The 22,731-nt window shown below is 48.7% G+C and overlaps 1 protein-coding gene across 2 annotated transcripts in view; it reads left to right on the top strand.

The window, feature by feature from the left end:
• The window catches only part of LOC147665098 (splicing factor, suppressor of white-apricot homolog), a 530,497-nt gene that overhangs the window by 454,500 nt on the left and 53,266 nt on the right, over positions 1-22,731 (top strand). The window contains exon 13 of one of the 2 annotated variants that reach the window (XM_086949761.1): positions 3,724-3,796. The exons of the other annotated variant lie outside the window; for it this stretch is intronic. Coding sequence (XP_086805887.1) covers positions 3,724-3,796 — 73 coding nt within the window. The remainder of the gene's footprint in view (positions 1-3,723; positions 3,797-22,731) is intronic. 2 annotated transcript variants of the gene reach the window in all.

Below are 22,731 nucleotides of genomic sequence, written 5' to 3' on the forward strand. Positions count from 1 at the left end.
GGGCAGATCCTTGGTTAGATCTGTTCGCCACAGAAAAGAACGCGCAATGCCATCAGTTCTGCGCGTTGGAATTTCCAAGGTGTCACTTGCTCAGAGTCGCTTTTCGTCGCAAGTGGAACTGCGGTCCCTTGTACGCCTTTCTGCCTATACCACTTCTGCCCAGAGTGCTGAAGAAGATCAGACTCGACCGGGCCCAAGTTGTTCTTGTGGCTCCGGACTGGGCACGAAGATACTGGTATCCCGAGCTACTCGGCATGTCTGTCGATCCCCCGATTCGTCTGCCTCTTCAGGAGGACCTTCTGTCGCAGCAGCAGGTGACGGTCCTCCACCCGAACTTGCCCAGTCTCCACTTACATGCGTGGAGATTGAGCGGCGGCAGTTGAGGCCATTTGACTTGCCTCCTGAAGTTTGTAATGTGATTCTGGAAGCCAGGCGTCCCTCCACAAAATCGGTATACGCCTGCAGGTGGAACAAATTTGTGGCATGGTGCACAGCAAAGGCTGTGGATCCCCTTTCTGCCCCTCTTTCAGAGGTTCTCCTCTTTCTTCTCTCTCTTACCCAGCAGGGCTCTGCTCTGGGCACTATCAAGGGCTACCTCTCTGCTATTTCCGCCTTCTTAAGGCTCCCTGATCAGCCCTCTTTGTTCAAGTCCCCAGTTGTAAATAGGTTTTTGAAGGTCATCACTCATATGTTTTCTCCTGTTCCTTTCGTGATGCCTCAGTGGGACTTGAACCTTGTTCTGACCTATCTGACGTGCGCTCCTTTCGAGCCACTTCACAATTGCCCTCTTCGTTTTCTAACTCTTAAGACTTCATTCCTGGTGCCATAACCTCTGCCAGGAGAGTGAGTGAGCTCCAGGTTCTATCTTATCAACCTCCTTTCCTCTCTGTCCATCCGGACAAAGTTGTCTTGAGAACGCGTCCCTCTTTCCATCACCTTGCCCACCTTCTTTCCGCCTCCGCATCCCTCGAAAGAGGAAGAGAGGCTCCACCGTCTGGACCCAAAATGTGCGCTCTCATTCTATTTGGATCTCACATGCCAGTTCCGGGTGGATGGCCAACTCTTTGTTGGTTACGTGGGCGCTAAGAAAGTTCGGGTGGTGCACAAGCAGACCATCTCTCGGTGGGTTGTGTTGTGCAACAAGGTATGCTACTCTTTGGCTAAAAAGTAGCCTCCTGTTGGGCTGAGGGCCCATTCCACTTGGGCCACGGCGGCTACTACTGCCCTTGGTCGGGGAGTCCCCTTGCAGGACATCTGTCAGGCAGCTACGTGGGCCTTGCTGCACAGGTTTGCAAGACACTACTGCCTGGTCAGCCAAGTCCGGAGAGATGGCTTTTTCGGCCGTTCTGTTCTACAGGACTTTCTGGTGTGATCATTGGTTCGCAGACCCACCACTGGGGTTGGTATTGCTGGGGTATCTATTCTAAGGTAAGGAATCTAATACTGACCTGTTTCTTTCAGATGCACAAGTTACTTACCTTCGGTAACGATATATCTGTAAGAAACAGTAGTTAGTATTAGATTCCTTACCGCCCAATCCATCCACCCCGTTCTGCGAACCGATATCTAGGGTTAAGGTCATCCCCTTTCAGGGCCTTAGTTTCATGGCACCAATGTTGGTTTTTATCATGGCTCTGCGTTTCTGGCGCGGAAAAGCTATGTATAAGAACTGACGTCAACGCGTGAGGGTGGCGTCTAAGTACTCCGGCGACATCATCCCGGCACCGACGACGGACGCAGAGCCGCAGACGACACCTACCGACGCGCAAGGGTACTGCTACACAAACGTTTCCGGATACAGTCTGACGCCTGGGGATATTCTAAGGTAAGGAATCTAATACTAACTACTGTTTCTTACAGATATATTGTTACCAAAGGTAAGTAACTTGTGCGATAGTAAGATCTATGTCTTTTGACATTGGCCAATGGGAACTGAGGTAGCGCAAGTGGAACTGGTAAGTCTCTGACTACTGCAAAAAAGAGCTTCACTTAGTTATCCTGCCACTATGAAAGGCTGTTTTGTCCCTCAGTAAGACATACTTTATAGTGTCTCGGTTGTAAACTTTAGGCTCCTCTATCTATCCTCAACATAACCAGGGCTCCACTTTCTCCTGGTCTACCAAATTGAAACTAATCAAAGGCAGTATTCTCCTGCTTCTGTGCACCTCTCAAAAGTTTGAACGTGTTTGCAAACGGTCATGGAAGTGATTTCTTCATACAACCAAAGTAATAATGCAAGCCAGAGGCTGTTGTAATGTTTAAGCACAGAGGGGGGGGTCCTCCTTTCTGTGAACGCTGTTTCTGACTTGGAAGTGGACTGTGTGGGGTCCTTTCTTTTCATTGTCAAGGGATAGAGCTTTGAATGTTTTTCTTCAGAGCTTTGCGAGTCCCACACCTAGCTTTACTTCGTCCGAAGTGAATTTCAGGTTTTCATATCAACCAAGAAATCTGTATCCATATTCCAATGGTAGAACTGAGGAAAATTTCCATAGTCTGCATGTGAGATCTGCTCAGAATGCTTACTTGGATTGTTCCAGTGAGTAAGATTACACCCTTCAACTCTTGAGGCTTTCTGGTGGAAATATGGCCAATAGAAAAGCTTCTAAAGCATTTGTTCCCTTTGAAGAATGCCCTGAGTTAGCCTTTCTCGTGCTGTAAAAGCACTTGGGTCCTTGGTTATTCTAAGCCCACTCCAAACTGAGCACAGGCATCTTCTGTAGCTTCTTGTAGTTGGTAGTTCTGCAGGATACACACCTTGTACAACCCACAGGTAGTTCTTGACCACTACTCTGAATAAATGTTTGACTGCAGATTCTTAGTTCTTCCCGGCAGTCCTGTGTTGCACACCTACATTGACCTTTTCTTGTTAATCGATCTGTTGTGAAATTAGTCTGCGATTAAACCATGTTTGGATTTCTGTCTCATCACTGGCAATTCAAGGATGCTCAGCTAGAGGCTGTCTCCTGACACCTTTTCCAAATGCCGACTTTACAGTAAAAGTTGCCATATATGCACACAGGCAAACATGTAGCTCCTGCATAATCTACACTTCTGTTAGGATCACGATCCATTCAAAGAGGATTCTCAGCTGCAAAGCATCAGTTCTTTGAGTTCAGTGTAGTTTATTCTGTTCCTCGTGGTTTTCAGTTCTGGAGCGGGAGGGGGGCACTATCCACCTACCAGAAGAATGGATAGTAATTTGCCTTTAATGAAGCTGGCGTCTCTGTCTCTCTTCTCACATTTAAAGAGCGATCTCCTTTTTAGTGTTGCCGCCTGGGATGCAGTACTTTAACAGCCCTAATGAGTAGGCCAATTTTCTCTGGTATAGAATGGTCAATGTCAGTCTTGTGACCGTCACTAAACTGACACTCTCTATATTCTTTATTTTATCATTTCATAAGCATTCCGAGGATTTTGTTGAATACTCCGACTCTGCAGTAAAAAGTATAATATTCTGTTATATTTTTGTACTAGCCTACGTATATGTCTATTTTGTGTACAAATTACCTAGTCCAGCCTTGGGTCCTGTCTGAATGCTCTGGCCGCCCCAGCTTGTGTCACTGGATTCAAGACTTCCTGGTCTCTGGTACTGATGCTAGTGCTAGAGGTGTTGGGCCATAGGACCAATAGGTTGGATGTTCTGTAACAAGTTGGGCCTCTGCTGGTCCAATGTTGAGACAGAACAGGTAGTTTGTCACACTGACCGTTTCATCTTTCTTTTAGGGGAGTTTCTCAGGAAAAGGATGGGCAGATCTCCTCCGCCATTGTGTCTTCAACGCAGAGCAAAATAACTCAGGTAATATGGATCCCTGACCTCTTCATTCCATATCATGCTCCACTCTAGCCCTCAAATCCTAGAGTGTAAGATGCAATCATCTCAACCACCCACGCCATCTCAAACGGCCTCTATATAAGTACCTGTTGCATGTGCGTACTGCATGTACCTGAGTGTGCGACAAGCGTGAGGTGCTGTCGGCACGTCAATGATGACCAAGCACACCTTTACACTACATTGTTGTGATTGTGTCATCCTTTAGCACCCAGTTCAAAAGTCACCATGTAGAATCCCCAATTATCCTGTACCTCCTTATTGAATGTGGCAATAAACTGGAAACGCCTAAGCCTCTTGCTTTCCTCACCCTGCACACAAAGTTGGTGGCAGAAGATAGGCTGTGATCAGCAGACAATTTAAATATGGATAGACCACACCTCTGCATTATAGGATTCTCACCGAGTCATAAGCGTCGATTAGTCGTGCCTGCATGCGAGGATCCTGAAACACTATATATGTATATTTATATATATATGTAGATAGAGCTGTGGATATCTATAATATCTATATAGTTCTATCTATACATAACCTACTGGTGGTCGCCAGTAAGTAAAGTTAAAACCTAATTTTTATTAATAAAACTTCTTTCAGTTGCTATATATTTGGCGCTGGATGATGAATCTTCACGAAATTCCTCCTAAAAAATCGACACTTACTTCAGCTTGTGTCTGGAAAGCTTTTGGGTGGACCGTGAAGCAGGGGTCGAGAAGAAGTGGGGGTCCCAAAACGTGTTTTCCACATGTTAATTTTCATAGGGGTTTTGAACACGACTACATCCCAAGCCGCTGAACGGAATTGCACTGAATATGGCAGAAAGGTAGATTTTGTTGCTCAGATTACGCTTATATTGATTTGGTGTAAATCCGTTCAGTAGTTTTGGAGATATTAACCGCAATCCAAATTTGTATATATAGGGACGCGGATCCACAATTCCTGTGCTGTAATCTCATTGGCTGTCTTCACTTTAGCCATGAGGTGTTGGCAGCCATCTTGGGACTCAGCTTGAGCTGAGTCCCATAAAACAATGCTGGGGATTGAAAAATATTTTTTTCAATTTTGCAGCCAATTTGCAGATGGATCCTTGTCAAATTGGTAAAAAAAAAATACAGGGCAAATCTGTACAAATAAATGTGCAGGGGCTGAGCTCCCGCCTTCCCCACATCTCCACTGGGGACCGCCACCTCCCCAGGGCGCTAACAAATATGTAAGCGGTGAGCCCGCAATACAAAACATTTACTGTTAATGAGTGGGGATCTGTACGGCCTCCCCCGCAGCCCCTTGAACCATCACCTTCCCAGGGCTAACTACTACAATGGAGGAGGAATGCGCGGCCCCCCTCATGGAGCAATGGATGGCCATGGGGGCTGCCAGGGCCGGCTCAGGCTATGTCCGAGGTACCCACCCTTGAGAGATAGCTAATTGCTTTTGCTTGGTGGGTGCTGACAGCGCCCACCAAGCAAAGGCCAACATAACTCTGATTTTTGAAGTGGGAGTTGACAAACAGCTCCTGCTTGCTGAAAGCATAGTTCATCTGTTTCCCTGCATGCAAATATACGTGCAGGGAAACAGATGAAAACATTACTCTCACACACAGAGAGCTGCATTGCCAGCAGCTCCCTGCTTGCAAGAGCAATGCCTACTCCTGCAGGAGGCAAGGAGCCGGCTGGGACCGAGGGGACCTTGAGGCTCCCTCCAGTCCTGGGGAAAAGAGTAGAAAGAGGCAAAACATTGGTAAGAAAGAGGCAGAATAAAGGTCAGGAACAAGAAGAAAGATGCAAGACAAAAGTAAGAAATGAGCAGAAAGAGACAGAGTAAAGGTTAGCGATGACCAGAAAGAGGGAAGATAAAGGTGAGAAACAAGCAGAAAGAGCCAAGATAAAGGTGAGAAACAAGCAGAAAGAGGCTAAATAAGTCAGAAATGAGCATAGAGAGGCAAAATAAAGCTGAGAAATTAGCAGAAAGAGACGTATTTGCAGAGTGGTTGCAAACGTGCCTCTGAAGTCTTAGCAATCCAATGGGAGACTTGTGGCAATAATAGGGGTTCTTGACCCCCAACGACCCTCAGCATCCAAGGGGAGTTCATCCCCCAGCCAGTAGTGTGCCAGGAGGCGTGTTTACAGAGTGGTTCAGAAAGGGGGTGGGGCTTCCAACGAGGTCTCAGCAGTCCCACTGTGGGGGATTTACTTTTGGCAACAATAGGTCTTCTTGGCCCCAAACGACCCTGAGCACCCACGGACTTCATCTTTCAACCAGTAGCGCACCAAGGGGAATGTTTGCAGTGTGGTTGTGACAGGGGGTGGGGCCTCTAAAGTCTTAGCCGTCCCACTGTGGAGGACTTACCGATGGCTGCAATTGGGGGTTCTTGTCCCCCAAGGGCCCTCAATAGCCACCGGGACACTCACTCACACACCGAGACACTCATGCACTCACACTCGCGCTCAAAGGTTACAGGTTACAATTATGAGATAAAATTAAAAAAATAGAAATTCACTTAAAAAAAACAAAGGCTACCGGGACTTTGTAGTTAAGGAATGGAATTTCAAAATGCTGTGAAATTCACTGAAGAAAATAAAGGTTGCAGGGTTATCAGCGGTAGGAAATAAAAGCTTTTTTAAACTTGGAAATTCACTGAAAAAATCAAACGTTACAGGGGCGTTATAGTTCGGTTCAGATTTCACTCTTACAAAACCATAGAAATTCAGCAGCTTCCGTTAAACAGCATGCATTGTACTGGCACTTTGCTTAGTTCTTTTCTGCAGATCTTGATGACTGGATCTCAGAACAGTTCATAGGTTTTAAACCCTCTTTTTTTCCGGAGGTTTTTTCCTTCAGAAAATCATTTATTGGGGCTTCCCTCAATGGTTTTTGAAGACTTAAGCAATTTCCCTGTATTTTAAGACCAAATAAAATTGTTTCCCCCAAAATGCCTATAGTATTTGTTAAGTGCCCCTCCTGTGGGTGAAAGAAGGCTTCTTCTGATCTCATGACGTATATGTGGTCGGTTTTGCTCCCTCTCACATTGTTCAGGACTATCTTTTGTTCCAAAAGATGACTAAAAAGGCTGATAGACTTCTAGCTGCGGATTCCTTATCTTAGAATTATCCCCAGGCGTCAGACTGGAACCGGAAATTTTTTGTGAGCAGTACGCCTGGGCACACCAGTAGGTGGGGTCGTTCATCTCCATGCGGCGGCGTTGACGTGATCCACGCCAGAAGTGATGTGAGTTGTGCTTATATAGGTGCCACCCCAGCGGGCTGAAGTCAGTTCTTTTATTTCTGTCAGTCCAGATAAGTAGAGAGCTACCCACAGTCAATTTGTGATTAAACTGTTTTTCAAATTATGTTAGTGTCTTTTAAGAGATCTACTGGTGTGGCAGGGTTCAACTTGGACGGCCAGGTTCAAGTCCTGCGGAGCCTGTCATTGACAGATGCCGTTGACAAACCTGCATCTTGTTTGCCTCTGGTGCCTGGAGCACGACCACGACGCTACTACCTGCGCCGATTGTAGCACCATGCACGCCAAGGCCTAAAGGGTGTGATCCGTCTTGCTCTTTGGCACTCGAAGTGTGCTGCCGCAACAGTCTTGCTCCCGATCTAGAGGAATGCCCTGGTACTGGTCGCGGAGCCCGAGATCCTCACTGCATTCAAAGTTGTCCAGCCATTCAGGTAAGTCTGACAATAAAAGAAGAGCTAGAAGTAGAAGAGGCCTTCTATTTCGCCCCTTCCGTTACAGTCTTTAGATGAGACCAGGGATCGTAGTCATTTGAGATTTGGCTCTGCGGATGAGCCTGGGCTGGTCTGCACCTTCTGGAGTTTCCTGGAGCCACAGTACCCTTGCTCCTCTACTGGAGTTTTATAAGGCCATTCACCTCATTTTAGCGGCTGTCCCTGCTACCTTGGGCACCACAGGTTCAGGATGGCCCCTTACTGGTTCTCCCACTGGTTGGTCCACCCCTGGCGCCGTTCGAGCCCCTTGGATCCACAGATGGATCAAGACTGGTGCCGGTTGTTCGATCTCGATCCTTCCCCAGAGCCAGTCCTGATGCCAATTCTCCCAGCACCCTACGGTGGCGGGTCCCCATTCTGATCCCCGACTCTAGCACAGATCCGAGGGGCTTCGTCCAACTCCAGTGCCAACTGGAGCCATGCCTTCCAGGCCGGAGCCTGAGCCCTATTCCTTGGCGTAGGACTCTGGAAGTATTGGAAATGGTCACTGGACCCTGAAGAATACCAGTCTTTAAATCCCAACATGGACTGGTGTGAGGACTTGGCGGAGGCCAGTGGACTGGACACTTTCCCAGATACTGGCATGCTTTTTCCCCCTACCGTGGCTATGGAGGAGGGAGTGTTGTTTGCTATGGTGGTGCAAAGGGCGGCAGAAATCCTGCATCTTAGCCTGCCCTCAGTGACAGTCAAGACTAATATCTTGACAGAGGTGCTTCAGCCGGGAGTGACTTCCCTCAGAAGTAATTCTTCAATTTAATGAAGCCCTTACAGAGAGGTCTGGCTTGGGAGTTGGTCGAAGTCCAGCACAGGAGCTGCTCTGAACAGGACGGTTTCCCACCGCCCCAGGGGACAGCAACTTCCTTACCCAACAGCCTACTCCAGAGAGCTTGGTGGTCAAAGCCTCTACTTACTGTGTGAATCCCATTCCCTTCTGTCCCACTGGATATGGACTCCAAATGGCTGGACACCTTAGGCAAGAAAATATTTTCTTACACCAGCCTGGCACTGTGGTCGGTGAACAGTGCATGCTTTTTGAGCCATTATACCCAGGCTCTGTGGGATTCGTTTGTGCAGGTGCTGGCCATGGATCCGTAGGAGGCCTAGACCATACTTTCCCAAGCTGTTGCTGACGGAAGAGATGCAGCTAAGTTCACGATCAGATGTTGATTGGATTCCACCGACTTATTAGGCAGAGCGGTTTCGACAGTGGCCCTACGGTGCCATGCCTAGCTGAGAACTGGTTTTTCAGGGAATTCCAAGCATTGTGTATGGACATCCCTTTTGATGGCTACTGTTGCTTCAGATACCAGGCGGCCTCAGCGCTGGAGCACTTAAAAGACAGCAGAACTACTGCCAGGTCCTTGGGCCTGTCTATGGCCCCTTGCAAACCCCAGCCTTTCGTTCCCTTCGTGGCCACGGAAGGGGCTTCCAGCCGCATCTTTCCATGTCCAGCGGCCATGGTGTGCAAGCTTCTCAGCTTCTGCGTGGGAGAGTACGCAGTACCTACAGACTCCATGAATCGGCCTGGCCTGCCCACCCCCACCAGCAGCCTCCAAACCCCTTTAATTTGTCGTCTTTCAATCATGGGCACCCAGTGGGAGGCAGGATATGCCATCATCTGCACCACTTAAGGTCTATACCATCAGACCAATGACTTCTTCAAACAGGGGTACTGCTCAGAAAACATTTCCAGATTCAGTCTCACACCTGGGGATTAATTCTAAGGTAAGGTATCTGCAGATAGTCTCTACCAGATAATGCTTTAACGAAGGTAAGTAACTTGTTTGTCAAGGAACGTGGCTGATGGAAAATTGGAAGAGATCTTTGCTGAGTAAGAAAGAAAGAAGCAGAGGAAAACACAGCACCAGATTCTGCCGGTGAAAAGGACGACCATAGAGGAAGATACATGGAGAGAAAGCAGTGAACAAAACAGCATCACTGCTCCATGCACTCTCGCCCTCCTCAGGAGAATCGATCAAAGTCTGTCAACTTTCATCACGGACGTGCTCACCGTCAAAGGGCTCAATGGCGACACCATGTGCCAAGCTCCTGATTACTATCATCGCCCTCATTGTTTAGGCTTATCCCTTAGACCGAGACAACACCGGCAGCGGAGCAATCTGACACCGGCCCATCACGAGGAAAAAAGCAAAAAGATAAATGCAGTGGATAGGAAAGTCTGGAGACAAGCAGCCAAAACCCTAAGATCAGTCAATGACTCTGCCCTTCTCAGCAGGTATTATAGAACACTGTGTGAATCACACTGTGGGAATCTTTCCCTACGTTAACTGACGACCTGCCTTTTGAACCTATTCTAATCTCTCGCTCTCTGGCTCCTTATTTCAGAGTTTTGAGATGATCCCATGTTTTAGTAAGGGATTGAAGCAACGTTGACTTGTGCCACAGACCCATATCGAAATTCTTTATCCTAATTAAACTGGGTATGCCTTTTCTAATTATAAGATATGATTTTTGATCCCCTCATGTGCATGTGTGTGTCGCTGAGGAGAGCACAGAACACATTTGTCAATGCCCCTCATTTTATTAATATTTGATTATCCCTTCATTAAATGATTGTTTTGTTATAACTATTGTTGTTTATGTATATAAGGGAACATTGTTCAATCACTTGACTACCATGGTTGACTAGTGATTCATGGGTCATCCCTTCTGTGCAGCTACATCAGAAAGATTAGTTATCTTTTTGTACAATATGATCCCCTACTGACATGATGAACTGTTGTGGATTGGATTGTAACCCGCATTACGTGTTACCAGTTAGCACAACAGCATCTGTCTGGTATACCCAAAGCGCACTCCACTAGAGCAAAAGCAGCATCTGCCACTTGGGTCAGCTGCGGTCCTTTTTACAAAAATGTAATTCAGCAGCCTGGAAATCATTCATACGTTAATTAAACAACACTGTTCATGAAAACGCATTGGGGAGTCCGGCAAATCTACTTTAATTTATTTAATTAGCCTCCCCAAAGTTTGTTGCATCCATGCCTTACTTGGAAACCGCTTTCTCCTTACATTGACTACCTTGCAGCGGGGTATGCTTGCTACTCTGTTATTTGTTTAAGGTTCTCAGTGAGAATCCAGTGGTGCAGAAGGACATGTCACTTGTAATCTTAGTCCCTCATTGTAGGTATTCTAACTGAAGTCATAAACAACCTTCCTTCCCCAATTGTCAATATGAATCCCTTCTACTCATCATTCCCTACAGGGCGTCAAATTCTCCCATTCAAAAAGAACTGAGGTGAGGTAAACTGCCAGACAGTTCATGCTGGATATTGAAGCTGTTGGCTTAATGTGTCACTGTCTACGGAATACAGCCAGTGCTCTTTTGACCTCCCCTTCATTTTTCTCTGCAGTTTAGGCATGAGTTCAGGTTAATGTAACCATAAAGCACATTTCTACAGTACATTCTGCAATGTAGTTTGGGTCTAATTACTATACTGTAGTTTTCTACAGAAAAATGCAATTAGCACTGGCTCGCTGTAAACCTATGGACCTGTCACCGAAACTGTTCTACATTGGGGTATCTACCTCCAACGTAATATCTGAGGGGACTGTTCTACATTCATGACTTGAGTGAGAATACCTACGATGCAGGACCAGAATTAGAAGTTACACTTCCATCTTGCAACTTGGCAGCAAGGGTAGAGGGCTGTTCTGAATACAGGGAAGTGTTGGCAGTAAATTGAACTTTGGATGTTTGATGAAATGGGATTCATGGTTGCAGAGCAGATGCTGTGCCCGTAGGACTATTACGGGCCACTTTCAATATTGCCGTTACTTGTAGTGTTGTATTTTAAAGGAAGTTCTGTAAATGAATACTTCTTTAAGCTGCAATCAGTGTCGCAGAGTCTGTTTGATTAAAAAATACTGAGCCTGTGATTGGAGTTGGACCATGGATGAGAATGCTATGATGCTTGCTTTCCTAGTACTTAGGACGCTTTCTTTGCTTTTGCTCAGGGCTTAGTGCAGTACTTGAGAACCTGTGTTCCTCTTCTAGAGCATAAACAGTACCTCCGTATCTGTCGTTTCTACATAAATGTCAGTGCAGGTTATTGTTTTACTCTTTACAATTGAGCAGTTCGCTAGATGGCTGGTTTAGTAGCAATTTGGCATTTTAAAGATGCAATTACCGTTGAAAGTACAGTCTGTAAATTTTGTAGTGTCACTTTCCAGTGTGTGGACTGTAATTGATTCGCTGGCAGAAGTAGAGCAAGTGTCTACAGTAATGGTTGAAGCATATGGAGGCAGTGCACTGTTTTTTAAATCCACATCTGAGAATGATTCTGCTGTGCCCTGGCATACTGTGGGTGATTAGGGTTTTCGATGTACATGATTCTGGTGGCACACACATGCTTCATGAACCTCAGTTTACACCCAAGCATCCCTTCTGCCAGGACTGGTGTGGGCTGTCTCCTCTCCCTCCCCTCACATCATCTAGAGGCTAGTGAATCCATCCTGTCCTACTGCTTTGTGTGATGCAATGATCATCCTAATGAGGAAAAGTCAAGGAATGATTTTAAGCCAGCCTTGGAGGTCATTATGACTAGGTTCCCAACAATCCCTGGGTTTTAGTTGCCAGTGCACCACCTGCTGCAGCATCGCCCCTGTCCTTGATTTGCAGCCTCTGCTCCCTGCATTTGCTGGCACATCTGCTTCAATGTGTCACTGCTTTTGGCAGCTTTCAATTCTGCCTCGTAACTTTTTGTCTCCCCCATGGATTCACAGCCTCTTGATCACTTCAACCCGTCTTGTTGCTTCCATCCATACCTTCCCCCTGCTGGTTTACAATGTGTCTGCTAGTACCACTTCTGGAAGCCCCCTCACATGCTTCTTCGACCGACCAAAGCCCTTACTCCTCTATCCTTCCTTAACCTCACAATCACTTTCTTCCATTTTCTCTTTTTACATCCTGCTGCCCCTCTCTAGTCTGGTTACTGCTCCATCTCCCCCTGCTCCAGCAGTCTTCCAGTCCTTCGAGAGCAACAGTTCCATTCAAAATGCCTCCTATGCTTTTTCCTCTTCTTGAATCTCCCTACCCAGCTACTTAGGCCACCTTATACTACATTCCTTGTAACTGTGCCCTGTATTGTGTCTCTTCTTCACTGCTCTGATATTTGAACTCCAAGGGCCACCATACATACCTTGTAAAGTGTCCATGAAGCTTCTCACGATGTCATGTGCCAGTTCAAAAGCGTGTGGGTGACTCCTCTTCGGCTCTGTGCTTCCAAGCAGAATAATTTGCTACTGACACCATCGCCAAGGACACATGGCCCAGGTAGTACAAATAAGCTCCGAAACATAACCACAGACCTTTACCAGCATACTGACCTTTGCGGATGTGTGTGTGGAGTTGTGCATCACAAAGTTTTTGTACAAGGATGTTGTGAATGTATCTAGGACCCTAATTAAATATTCCAGATTAATGCCCTTATATGGTTATAATAAATCATGTCCTTATAGAGGCATAAGAATCGTACCCATATTTAGTCATAGCCCACGCAGCCCAATTACGGGAAGGCTACTTACTTAGATTCCTAGAGAGCACAACGAGTTTTCGTCACACCAAACCTCTAGCAACCTGGGGATTCCCCATGCCATTGTTTTGATTTGTCATAGAACTCCTGGGAGCACTAAAAGAACGGCCCGTTCTTAGTGACATCTTTTATTGACGTCTTATGTCCAACCTTACGTCAAACACGGCACCTTCCAGGTATAAATATACCAACACTTGCCTTAAGCAACACACGGTGGTGTGGAGCAGAGCGGCTATCTATCTGAAAGAAACACGTTAGTGTTAGATTCCTTACCTTAGAATATCCCCAGGCGTCAGTCTGGATCCGGAAACTTTTGCGTAGCAGTACCCCTGCGCGTCGGTAGGCGTCGTCTGCATGCGTCCCCTGCGGCTCCGCGTCCGTCGTTGGCGTCGTGCGCCGTGATGACGACGCTGGAGTATATAGAAGCCGCCTCCGCGCGCTGACGTCAGTTCTTCTTTTTTCCGCGCCAGTGGACGCAGATCTGAAGAGCAGTACTCCGGTCTTTGACCAAGTTTTTTCGAGTTGTTATCACTTGTGCCTATTAGGATGCCTGGGTTCAAGCACTGTGATGACTGTGAGCGCACGATGTCGGTCACAGACCATCACCGCCTCTGTCTACGGTGTCTGGGCCCCGACCACGACGTGGACTCCCATCCAACCCGGCGCCGATTCCATCGGGGTTGCCCGCGGCTCCGCCTCCGCCGTGAGGCCTAACATCCTCACCGAGGTCTTCAAACCGCAGTCATGCCCACAGGAGCCACTGCTGCCGTTTAATGAAGCCTTGTCGGACGTTCTGTTGGGCACGTGGTCCAGGCCCGCTTCAGGTGCGCCTGTCGATCGGAACGTGGCCAGGCGCCACCGTCCTTGTCCGGACGACCCCAAGTTCCTGTCTACCCACCCCACTCCTGAGAGTCTGGTGATCCAGGCCTCGACCTCCCAGTCCGCATTCCCGTCGGCCCCACCCGACCGGGAATCCAAGAGGTATGACCAATTTGGCAAGAAGGTCTTCTCGTCCATTAGTTTGGGCCTGCGGTCTTGCAACACCGCCTGCCTCTTGGGCCGCTACACCCACTCTGTGTGGGATACGGTCGCGGAACTGCTGCCAGAATGCCCCATGGAGGTGCGGGCAAAACTCGGTCAGGCTGTGGCTGAGGGCCGAGATGCAGCGAAATATTCAATACGGTGTGGTCTTGATACGACCGACTCGCTAGGCAGAGCTATGTCAACGACGGTGGCGATTCGTCGCCACGCCTGGCTGAGATCCGCCAATTTTTCGGCAGATGTCCAGAGTACATTGATGGACATGCCGTTTGATGGCTGTCACCTGTTCGGTGACAAGGCGGACCACGCGCTGGAACGCTTCAAGGACTCCAGGGTCACGGCCAAGTCCTTGGGTCTCTCGACCCAGCGTCAGCAACTGGGTTCGTTTCGCCCCTTTCGTGGCCAGGGAAGGGGCGCCCCCACACGTGCTGCCAGCCACGCACCGCAACAATCCTTTCAACGCGGTGGCGGCCGTGGAAACCGCCGTGGTGGCGGTCGGGGACAACGGCGGGGTCAGACCACACCCTCCCCCGCAGCATCTACCCCAAAATCCTCCTAGTCCGTGCTTTCGGCCCCATGTGACGCCAGTGGGTGGCAGGGTTCGCCATCACCACGCTCACTGGCGCACGATCACTTCGGACAGGTGGGTGCTGCAAATTGTCCGAAGGGGCTACTCCCTCCCCTTCGAGACCTCTCCTCCAGCCATGCCACCGCAGAACCACCGTGTGTCGGGGGACCACTTGACACTTCTGCAGGAGGAAGTTACGGCCCTCTTGGCCAAGGGGGCCATCGAGTGCGTTCCTGGGCCAGAAGTAGGGCGTGGTTGTTATTACCACTACTTTCTGGTGCCCAAGAAGGACAAGGGGGGCCTACGTCCTATCTTGGATCTAAGGAACGTCAACGGCTTCCTCCGGAAGGAGAAGTTCAAGATGTTGACGTTAGCTCGGGTCTTGGCTGCTCTAGACCCGCAAGACTGGATGGTAGCGTTGGACTTGCAGGACGCCTTTTTTCACATCCCCGTCCTGCCGGCCCACCGGCGTTACCTGCGGTTCACGGTAGGCCTGGAGCACTTTCAGTTTATCGTGCTCCCCTTCGGCCTTACCAGCGCCCCACGGGTGTTCACAAAGGTGATGGCGGTGGTCGCAGCCCATCTGCGCAGGTTAGGGGTTTCAGTCTTCCCCTACCTAGACGACTGGTTGTTGAAGGCGGGCTCGCCCCAGACAGTCGTCCACCACCTTCAGATGACGGCAGACCTCTTGCACGACCTGGGGTTCTCCATCAATGTGCCGAAATCACACCTGTGTCCCTCTCAAAAGCTCCTTTTCATCGGAGCGGTTCTGGACTCGGCGCAGTTTCGGGTTTATCCTCCGGAACGGCGGGTTCGGGATATTCAGGCTTTGATTCCCATCTTTCAGCCGCTATCCCGAGTTTCGGTCAGGTTGACGCTGCGGCTGCTGGGACTGGTGGCTTCCTGCATCCTTCTGGTGCATCACGCCCGGTGGCGGATGCGGGCTCTGCAGTGGGACCTGAAGTTTCAGTGGGCCCAGCATCAGGGCAACTTGTCCGACCACGTCTTGATCTCGGAGGGCACTGCGAGACAACTGCAGTGGTGGCTTACGGACCGCGACTGGGTCAGGGGCAAGTTCCTCTCCCTTCCCCAACCGGAGCACGTTGTCGTGACGGACGCGTCCCTCCAGGGCTGGGGTGGCCACTTGGGAGAGGCAGAGATCAGAGGCATCTGGTCTCCGGCGGAGTCCCGGCTCCATATCAACCTGTTGGAGCTGCGGGCGATCCGTCTGGCACTGAAGGCATTCCTCCCCTTTGTCAACGGGAGTGTAGTGCAGGTGTTCACCGACAACACCACCGCCATGTGGTACTGCAACAAACAGGGCGGAGTGGGGTCGTGGACCCTTTGCCAGGAGGCTCTGCGCCTCTGGCAATGGCTGGAACGTCAGGGCGTGACTCTGACGGTTCAACACCTGGCAGGTTCTCTGAACGCCAGGGCGGACGAACTCAGCCGTCGATGCTCGATGGATCACGAATGGCGTCTGAACTCGGACGTGGCGCAAGGCATCTTTCTGCAATGGGGAGAGCCTTGGTTAGATCTATTCGCCACAGAAGAGAACGCGCAATGTCATCAGTTCTGCGCGTTGGAGTTTCCAAGACGGCACTCGCACGGCGACGCCTTTCGGCGCGAGTGGAGTTGCGGTCTGTTATACGCCTTTCCGCCTATACCACTTCTGCCCAGAGTGCTGAAGAAGATCAGGCGCGACCGGGCCCAAGTTATCCTTGTGGCTCCGGACTGGGCTCGAAGATACTGGTATCCCGAGCTACTCAGCATGTCAGTCGGTCCCCCGATCCGCCTGCCCCTTCAGGAGGACCTTCTGTCGCAGCAGCAGGGGACGGTCCTCCACCCGAACCTGTCCAGTCTCCACCTCCATGCTTGGAGATTGAGCGGCGGCAGTTGAGGCCATTTGACTTGCCTCCTGAAGTCTGTGATGTTATTCTGGCAGCCAGGCGTCCCTCCACTAAGTCGGTATACGCCTGTCGGTGGAACAGATTTGTGGCATGGTGCACAGCAAAGGCTGTGGATCCTCTCTCTGCCCCTCTTTCGGAGGTTCTTCTGTTTCTTCTTTCTCTTGCCCAGCAGGGCTCTGCTCTGGGCACTATCAAGGGCTACCTTTCTGCCCTTTCAGCCTTTTTGAGGCTTCCTGATCAGCCATCTTTGTTCAAATCCCCGATTGTAACTCGGTTCTTAAAAGGCATCACTCACATGTTTCCACCTGTTCCGTTTGTGATGCCTCAGTGGGATTTGAACCTGGTTCTGACCTTCCTGATGTGTGCTCCCTTTGAGCCCCTTCATTCTTGTCCTCTCCGTCTCCTGACTTTAAAGACGGCTTTCCTGGTTGCCATCACCTCTGCCAGGAGAGTGAGTGAGCTCCAGGCTCTTTCTGTCCAACCTCCTTTCCTGTCCATTCATCCTGATAAGGTGGTTCTGAGGACTAGACCTTCTTTCCTGCCCAAGGTTGTTTCGGCCTTTCACATCGGGCAGTCCATCACCCTCCCTTCCTTCTTCCCGCCTCCGCATCCTCCAAAGGATGAAGAGCGGCTCCACCGTCTGGACCCAAAACGTGCGCTTTCATTCTACATGGATCGCACACGCCAGTTCCGGGTGGATGACCAACTGTTTGTTGGCTACGTGGGTGCGAAGAAGGGACGGGCGGTTTGTAAACGAACCATCTCTCGATGGGTCGTCCTCTGCATCAAAGCGTGCTACTCTTTGGCTCGGAAGGAGCCTCCTGTTGGGCTGAGGGCCCATTCCACTCGGGCCACGGCGGCTACTACTGCCCTGGGCTGGGGAGTCCCCTTGCAGGACATTTGCCAAGCGGCTACGTGGGCCTCGCTGCACACATTTGCGAGGCACTACTGCCTGGACAGTCAAGTCCGGAGGGATGGCTTCTTTGGCCGTTCTGTCCTCCAGGACTTCCTGGTGTAGAATTGTATTGGTTCGCAGACCCACCACCGGGGTTGGTATTGCTGGGGTATGTATTCTAAGGTAAGGAATCTAACACTAACGTGTTTCTTTCAGATGAACAAGTTACTTACCTTCGGTAACGATATATCTGTAAGAAACATTAGTTCGTGTTAGATTCCTTACCGAACCCACCCATCCTCCCCGTTCTGCGAACTGATACCTAGGGTTAAGGTCATCCCTTTCAGGGCCCTAGTTTTACATGGCACCAGTGTTGGTTCTCTCATGGCTCTGCGTCTCCTGGCGCGGAAATGCTGTGTGCAAAGAACTGACGTCAGCGCGCGGAGGCGGCGTCTATATACTCCAGCGACGTCATCACGGCGCACGACGCCAACGACGGACGCGGAGCCGCAGGGGACGCCTGCAGACGACGCCTACCGACGCGCAGGGGTACTGCTACGCAAAAGTTTCCGGATCCAGACTGACGCCTGGGGATATTCTAAGGTAAGGAATCTAACACTAACTAATGTTTTTACAGATATATCGTTACCGAAGGTAAGTAACTTGTTCAATTATCCGAAGCCCAGCTGATGCGAGAGCTGAAGGAAGCGGTCCCTCCCTTTGACACACCGAGAAAGAAGCTGCCTTTTCTCACGCCGAGAAATCCAGCTCCGGTGTTTCCAGTCACCCTTGCGGGTTACTGGGAGATCGAGTCTTGAGAAAGAGATACAAGACCTTTTTCATTCTATAACCAAGTTACGGAGCTGACTAAAACCTTACAGAGAATTCTTGATTCAGATTCTTGGCAAAAACCCAACTTAACTTACAACTGCAACTTACTTACTCCTTCCCACGTATTAGGCTTAGGTCAGGTACACCGGGGTAGGCGTATCTTAGAAGTACCAGTTGAGTTCGTTAGTCAATATTTTTATGTATGTAAATATTTTATCCGTTTTAAAGTATCATATGGCTAAGAAACCATATCAATGCTTTTACAGTATTATTTCATAATACTCCTTTTACTCTACGCACTTTACTTCATGATAATTATTGCAATTGTGGCAATACATTTCTCTTGCATGAGAAAGAAAACTGCTCAATAAAATAACACCTTTTATTGAAAACGCCCGTCTCTCTATTTCTCTGTACTCTGGTGAAACTAAGCATGCACGATTGACTGAGTGAAATAGTTGTCTATTGTTTTCTCACGACTCTGGAGATATACTCCTTATTCTGGAGGAGCAAAAGTTGTCATGTTATATGGTTGTCAGAAGCTAATCCCTTCTTGTCTGAATCAGTGAAGTTAACCCCTCCCTGTTCATTAGAAAAAGTTTCTAGTGACCTGTGAGCTAGCTGGCAAAACGAATTAAGTCTAACATAGTCAGTAGAGACCTAGATGACCTCAGTCCTTCGTCTACACTGCGGTTTGTTATTCCAATGCGCAGAGCCTATTGGGAATATAGGAACTACACTACAAGGAGAGTGGTTTGTGGTAATGCATTGTGCACCTCAGAGGGGTGCATGTGCTGGCTTCTACAGGGCAAGAATCCTCTTGATCTCATCTTTAACCGAAATGGAGATGCTTGCGTTATAGCACTGGTGACGAGGGCTAGCCCTTTGTGCCACACAGTCTGGAGCCAGCTAGATGGTGTTTTGTAAAACCTGTGGGGAAAGATTGCCACCTACCATTATTTTCTGGAATACGTTGGTTGACCATCCAGTGCTCTGATTTGTGTGCAGCAGATGTGAAAGTAAAGAGGGCACGCTTCTGTTAAACCAGAAACACTTGTGGTGGTGTGACCTCCATTTAATGTCCAAATAGTAAAGATGATCCTGTTCAGTAAAGGACTGCCTTAACGAGATTATGGCCGAAAGACTTAGCGTTCTGTGGGACAAGAGTGTGGTGCTCTGGCCATACTGCTACTTCGATAACTACTTCTTAGGGTGGCATGTGTGTGTGTTTGAGACACCAATACCCTTGCAAGCCCATTCCTCACCTGTCCAGAATATGAGTGCAACAGTGTCTGAATACAGCCTAGCATGCCTCATTCATAGAAGCTAGAATTGATTCAAATTCCTGGTCTAAGTTTAAGGTTGTTGGAAGCCTTATGTTTATGAGGCTTCAGATCAGGATGCCAGCCAACTAGCCCTTGGACTCTGGGTTCAAGTGATACAGGTCCAGTCCTTCTCACCCAGGCAAGAGGTCAGCACAGCAAAGCAGGAGTCCAGCAGGGTGGCAGTCCTTCAGCAAGCAGCACAGCGGTCCTTCTTCCTGGCAGAGTATCCAGAGGCCCGAATTGTACTGAAGAGGTGGTGTCTGAGGTCCTTCTTTTATATGCAGATGTGCCTTTGAAGTGTGCAGACACATCTAGAAGTATGCACTGATGGCCCTGCCTTCTCCCTCCAGACTAGCTACAGGGAGTATGCAGCCCTTTGTGTGGATACAGGACACAGCCTATTCAGGTGTAAGTGAGGCTGGGTTAACTCACTCACCCCCCCCACCCCCCAACCACCAATTCCCACTCCCAATCCTGCCAGTAATGGTCCATCCAGTCACACCTAATCTCCCAGTGTGTGTGGCTTTCTGGGAGGACTACTTAAAGCCCAGCTGCCAACCTCACCTAATCATCTGACCAGAGATAGTCTGCAGGCACCAAATGGCTGAGGTGAGATATTGGCAACTTTCTAAATTTTCAGAATTGTAATTTAAAATCTCACTTCATCATGAGTTAGGATTTAAATTAGAATTTCAGAGACCCCAACCATGAGCCAGTTATCTCTTCCCATTCGGAAATTGCACTTCTAAAATGAAATACGGGTACTCCAATGTTCTCCTAAAGGGAGAGATAGGTCTTTCGGTAGCGAAAACTGGATTTAAGAGTTTTTTTTTTCGCCAGGATGTGTAAAGCGTAAAAGTGCATGTCCTGCTTTTTAGGTCCAGCCTGGGCAGCACATTCGCTGCTCTGGGAGGCATACTGAATTAGAGTATGGTGTTGAAGCTTCGCCCATATTTTGCATTGGCTTGTGTCATTGTCCTTTGTAAATGCTGGCTTCTGATTCATTAATAGGCTTGTTTGTCCCTGCTTAGTACCACCTTGTCTTCATTTGTGACCTCCCATTAGGACTGGCCCTTTTACTTCTGTTACACGGTATGTCTTTAGTCTGTAAGCACTATTTTCTTTAATGAGTTTCTCCTACTGCAGGCACAACATGCTTTCATGCAACATTCAGCGTGCCATGCATGCTTTCACTTTCCAAGCAGCCTGGGACAATGGCGGACGTTTCTTTGAAATTAAGTAGGTCTTGCATTTACAAGAGTTTGAGCTATTGATATTGTAAATGACAATGCCTTTTATATATGAGTTAATTATCAAAACAGATAAATAAAAGGCATTGCCGTTAGCTTAAACTCTCGCAAATGCGAAATCTATTGTATTGCAAATGCTTGTTAAATATGCTGCACCCTGCCCATGAGACTGTCCTGAGCATACCTTAGGGGTGACTTATATGTATCAAAAAGGAATGTTTGTGTCGAGCAGAAGTTTTATTTTGCCAGGCCGAAATGGAATTTTCAACTGCACACACGGGCTCTGCCATGGCAATGGCAGGCCTGAGACATGTTTGAAGGGCTACTTAAGTGGGTGGCACAATCAGTGTTTCAGGCCCAATAGTAGCATTTCATTTAGATGCCCTGGGCAGGTATAGTTCACTCTACTAGGGGCTTACAAGTAAATCAAATATGCCAATTAGGTATAAGCCAATGTTACCATGTTTTAGGGAGAGAGCACAAGCACTTTAGCACTGGTTAGCAGTGATAATGTGTGCAGACTCCTAAGGCCAGCAAAGACTAAGTCCGTAAAAACAGGATGTTGATAACAAACAGTTTGGGGGAAATCGCCCCAAAGATACCAGGTCTAACATGTTTTCCCTTCCTCAGCCCCCAGCTGAAAGGGGGTAGAATTCCCCAAATCCTTATGAGTTCTCAACACTAAGGTAGAAGAACCTGGAGAGACATCAGCATTGGCGTGGTCAGTTCCAGGACTGTGTTCCACCGTAAAGTCAAATCTTTTTAGGGAGATGGACCATCATAACACTTTGGGATTCTCACCCCTCATCTGCATTAACCATCTGAGAGGATCTTTAGTCTGTCTGCACCTGGAAGTAAACACCAAACAGGTATGATCTCAGCTTTTTCATGCCCAGATCATGGCAAAGGTTTTCCTCTCTATTGCATTCCACCTCTGTTCCCGGGGAAATAGTGTCCCACTGATGAAGGCTACAGGTTGATCCAGGCCCTCTTCATTTAGCTGTAAGAGCACGGCCCCTATGCCATGCTTAAGGTTTCTGTCTGCACACTTGGGTGAAGTCCGCGGCCTTGAGCACAGGTGCTGGGCGCATGGTCTCCTTCAGGGTTTCAAATGCTTTCTGGCAGGCCTCTGTCCAGATCACCTGATGTGGCTGTTTCTTGGCAGTCCGCTCTGTCCATGGGGCAACAATGGTGCCATACCCCTTGACAAACCTCCTGTAGGAGCCAGTGAGGCCTTAGAAAGCTCTCACTGGTGTCTGGGTCTTGTGTGTGTCTGTGTGTGTTGGGGGGGGGGGGGGTGAAGGTACCAAGCCAGAATGGTCTAAATCATGGCCCAGAGGGGCTGCACCTTGATTACTCCTATTTAGAGACCCAAGTTGACAAGTGACCCCTGCCCTATCTGGCACTGACTAACCTTGATTGTTATGTTACGTTATGAGTGGTCTTATAAAGCGCTCAGCTACTCGGACAGAGTGTCCCGTCGCTAAACAGACCTGCTGGGGCTGGGCAAGGAGAGCACAAGGAACTACTGTCCAAACAGCCAGGTCTTGATCTCCTTCCTAAAGGAGAGCAGGTTGTCTAGCTTCCTGAGGGATAGTGGCAGTTTGTTGCACAATTGAGGCGCCAAGTCTGTATGAACGTCCCCCAATGCGAGCTCATTTGGTTGCAGGGACAATAGCCAGCGCTTGAGAATTGGAACGCAAGAATCGAGAAGGAAAATAGAGACGCACTCTTCTCCTTAAATAGAAGGCCCCGGTGCCGTGAAGAGATTTAAACGCAGTGATGAGAGTCTTAAAGTA

The sequence above is a fragment of the Lissotriton vulgaris genome, unplaced genomic scaffold (genome assembly GCF_964263255.1).
Source record: "Lissotriton vulgaris unplaced genomic scaffold, aLisVul1.2 SCAFFOLD_1287, whole genome shotgun sequence".
NCBI classification, from domain to species: Eukaryota; Metazoa; Chordata; class Amphibia; order Caudata; family Salamandridae; genus Lissotriton; species Lissotriton vulgaris.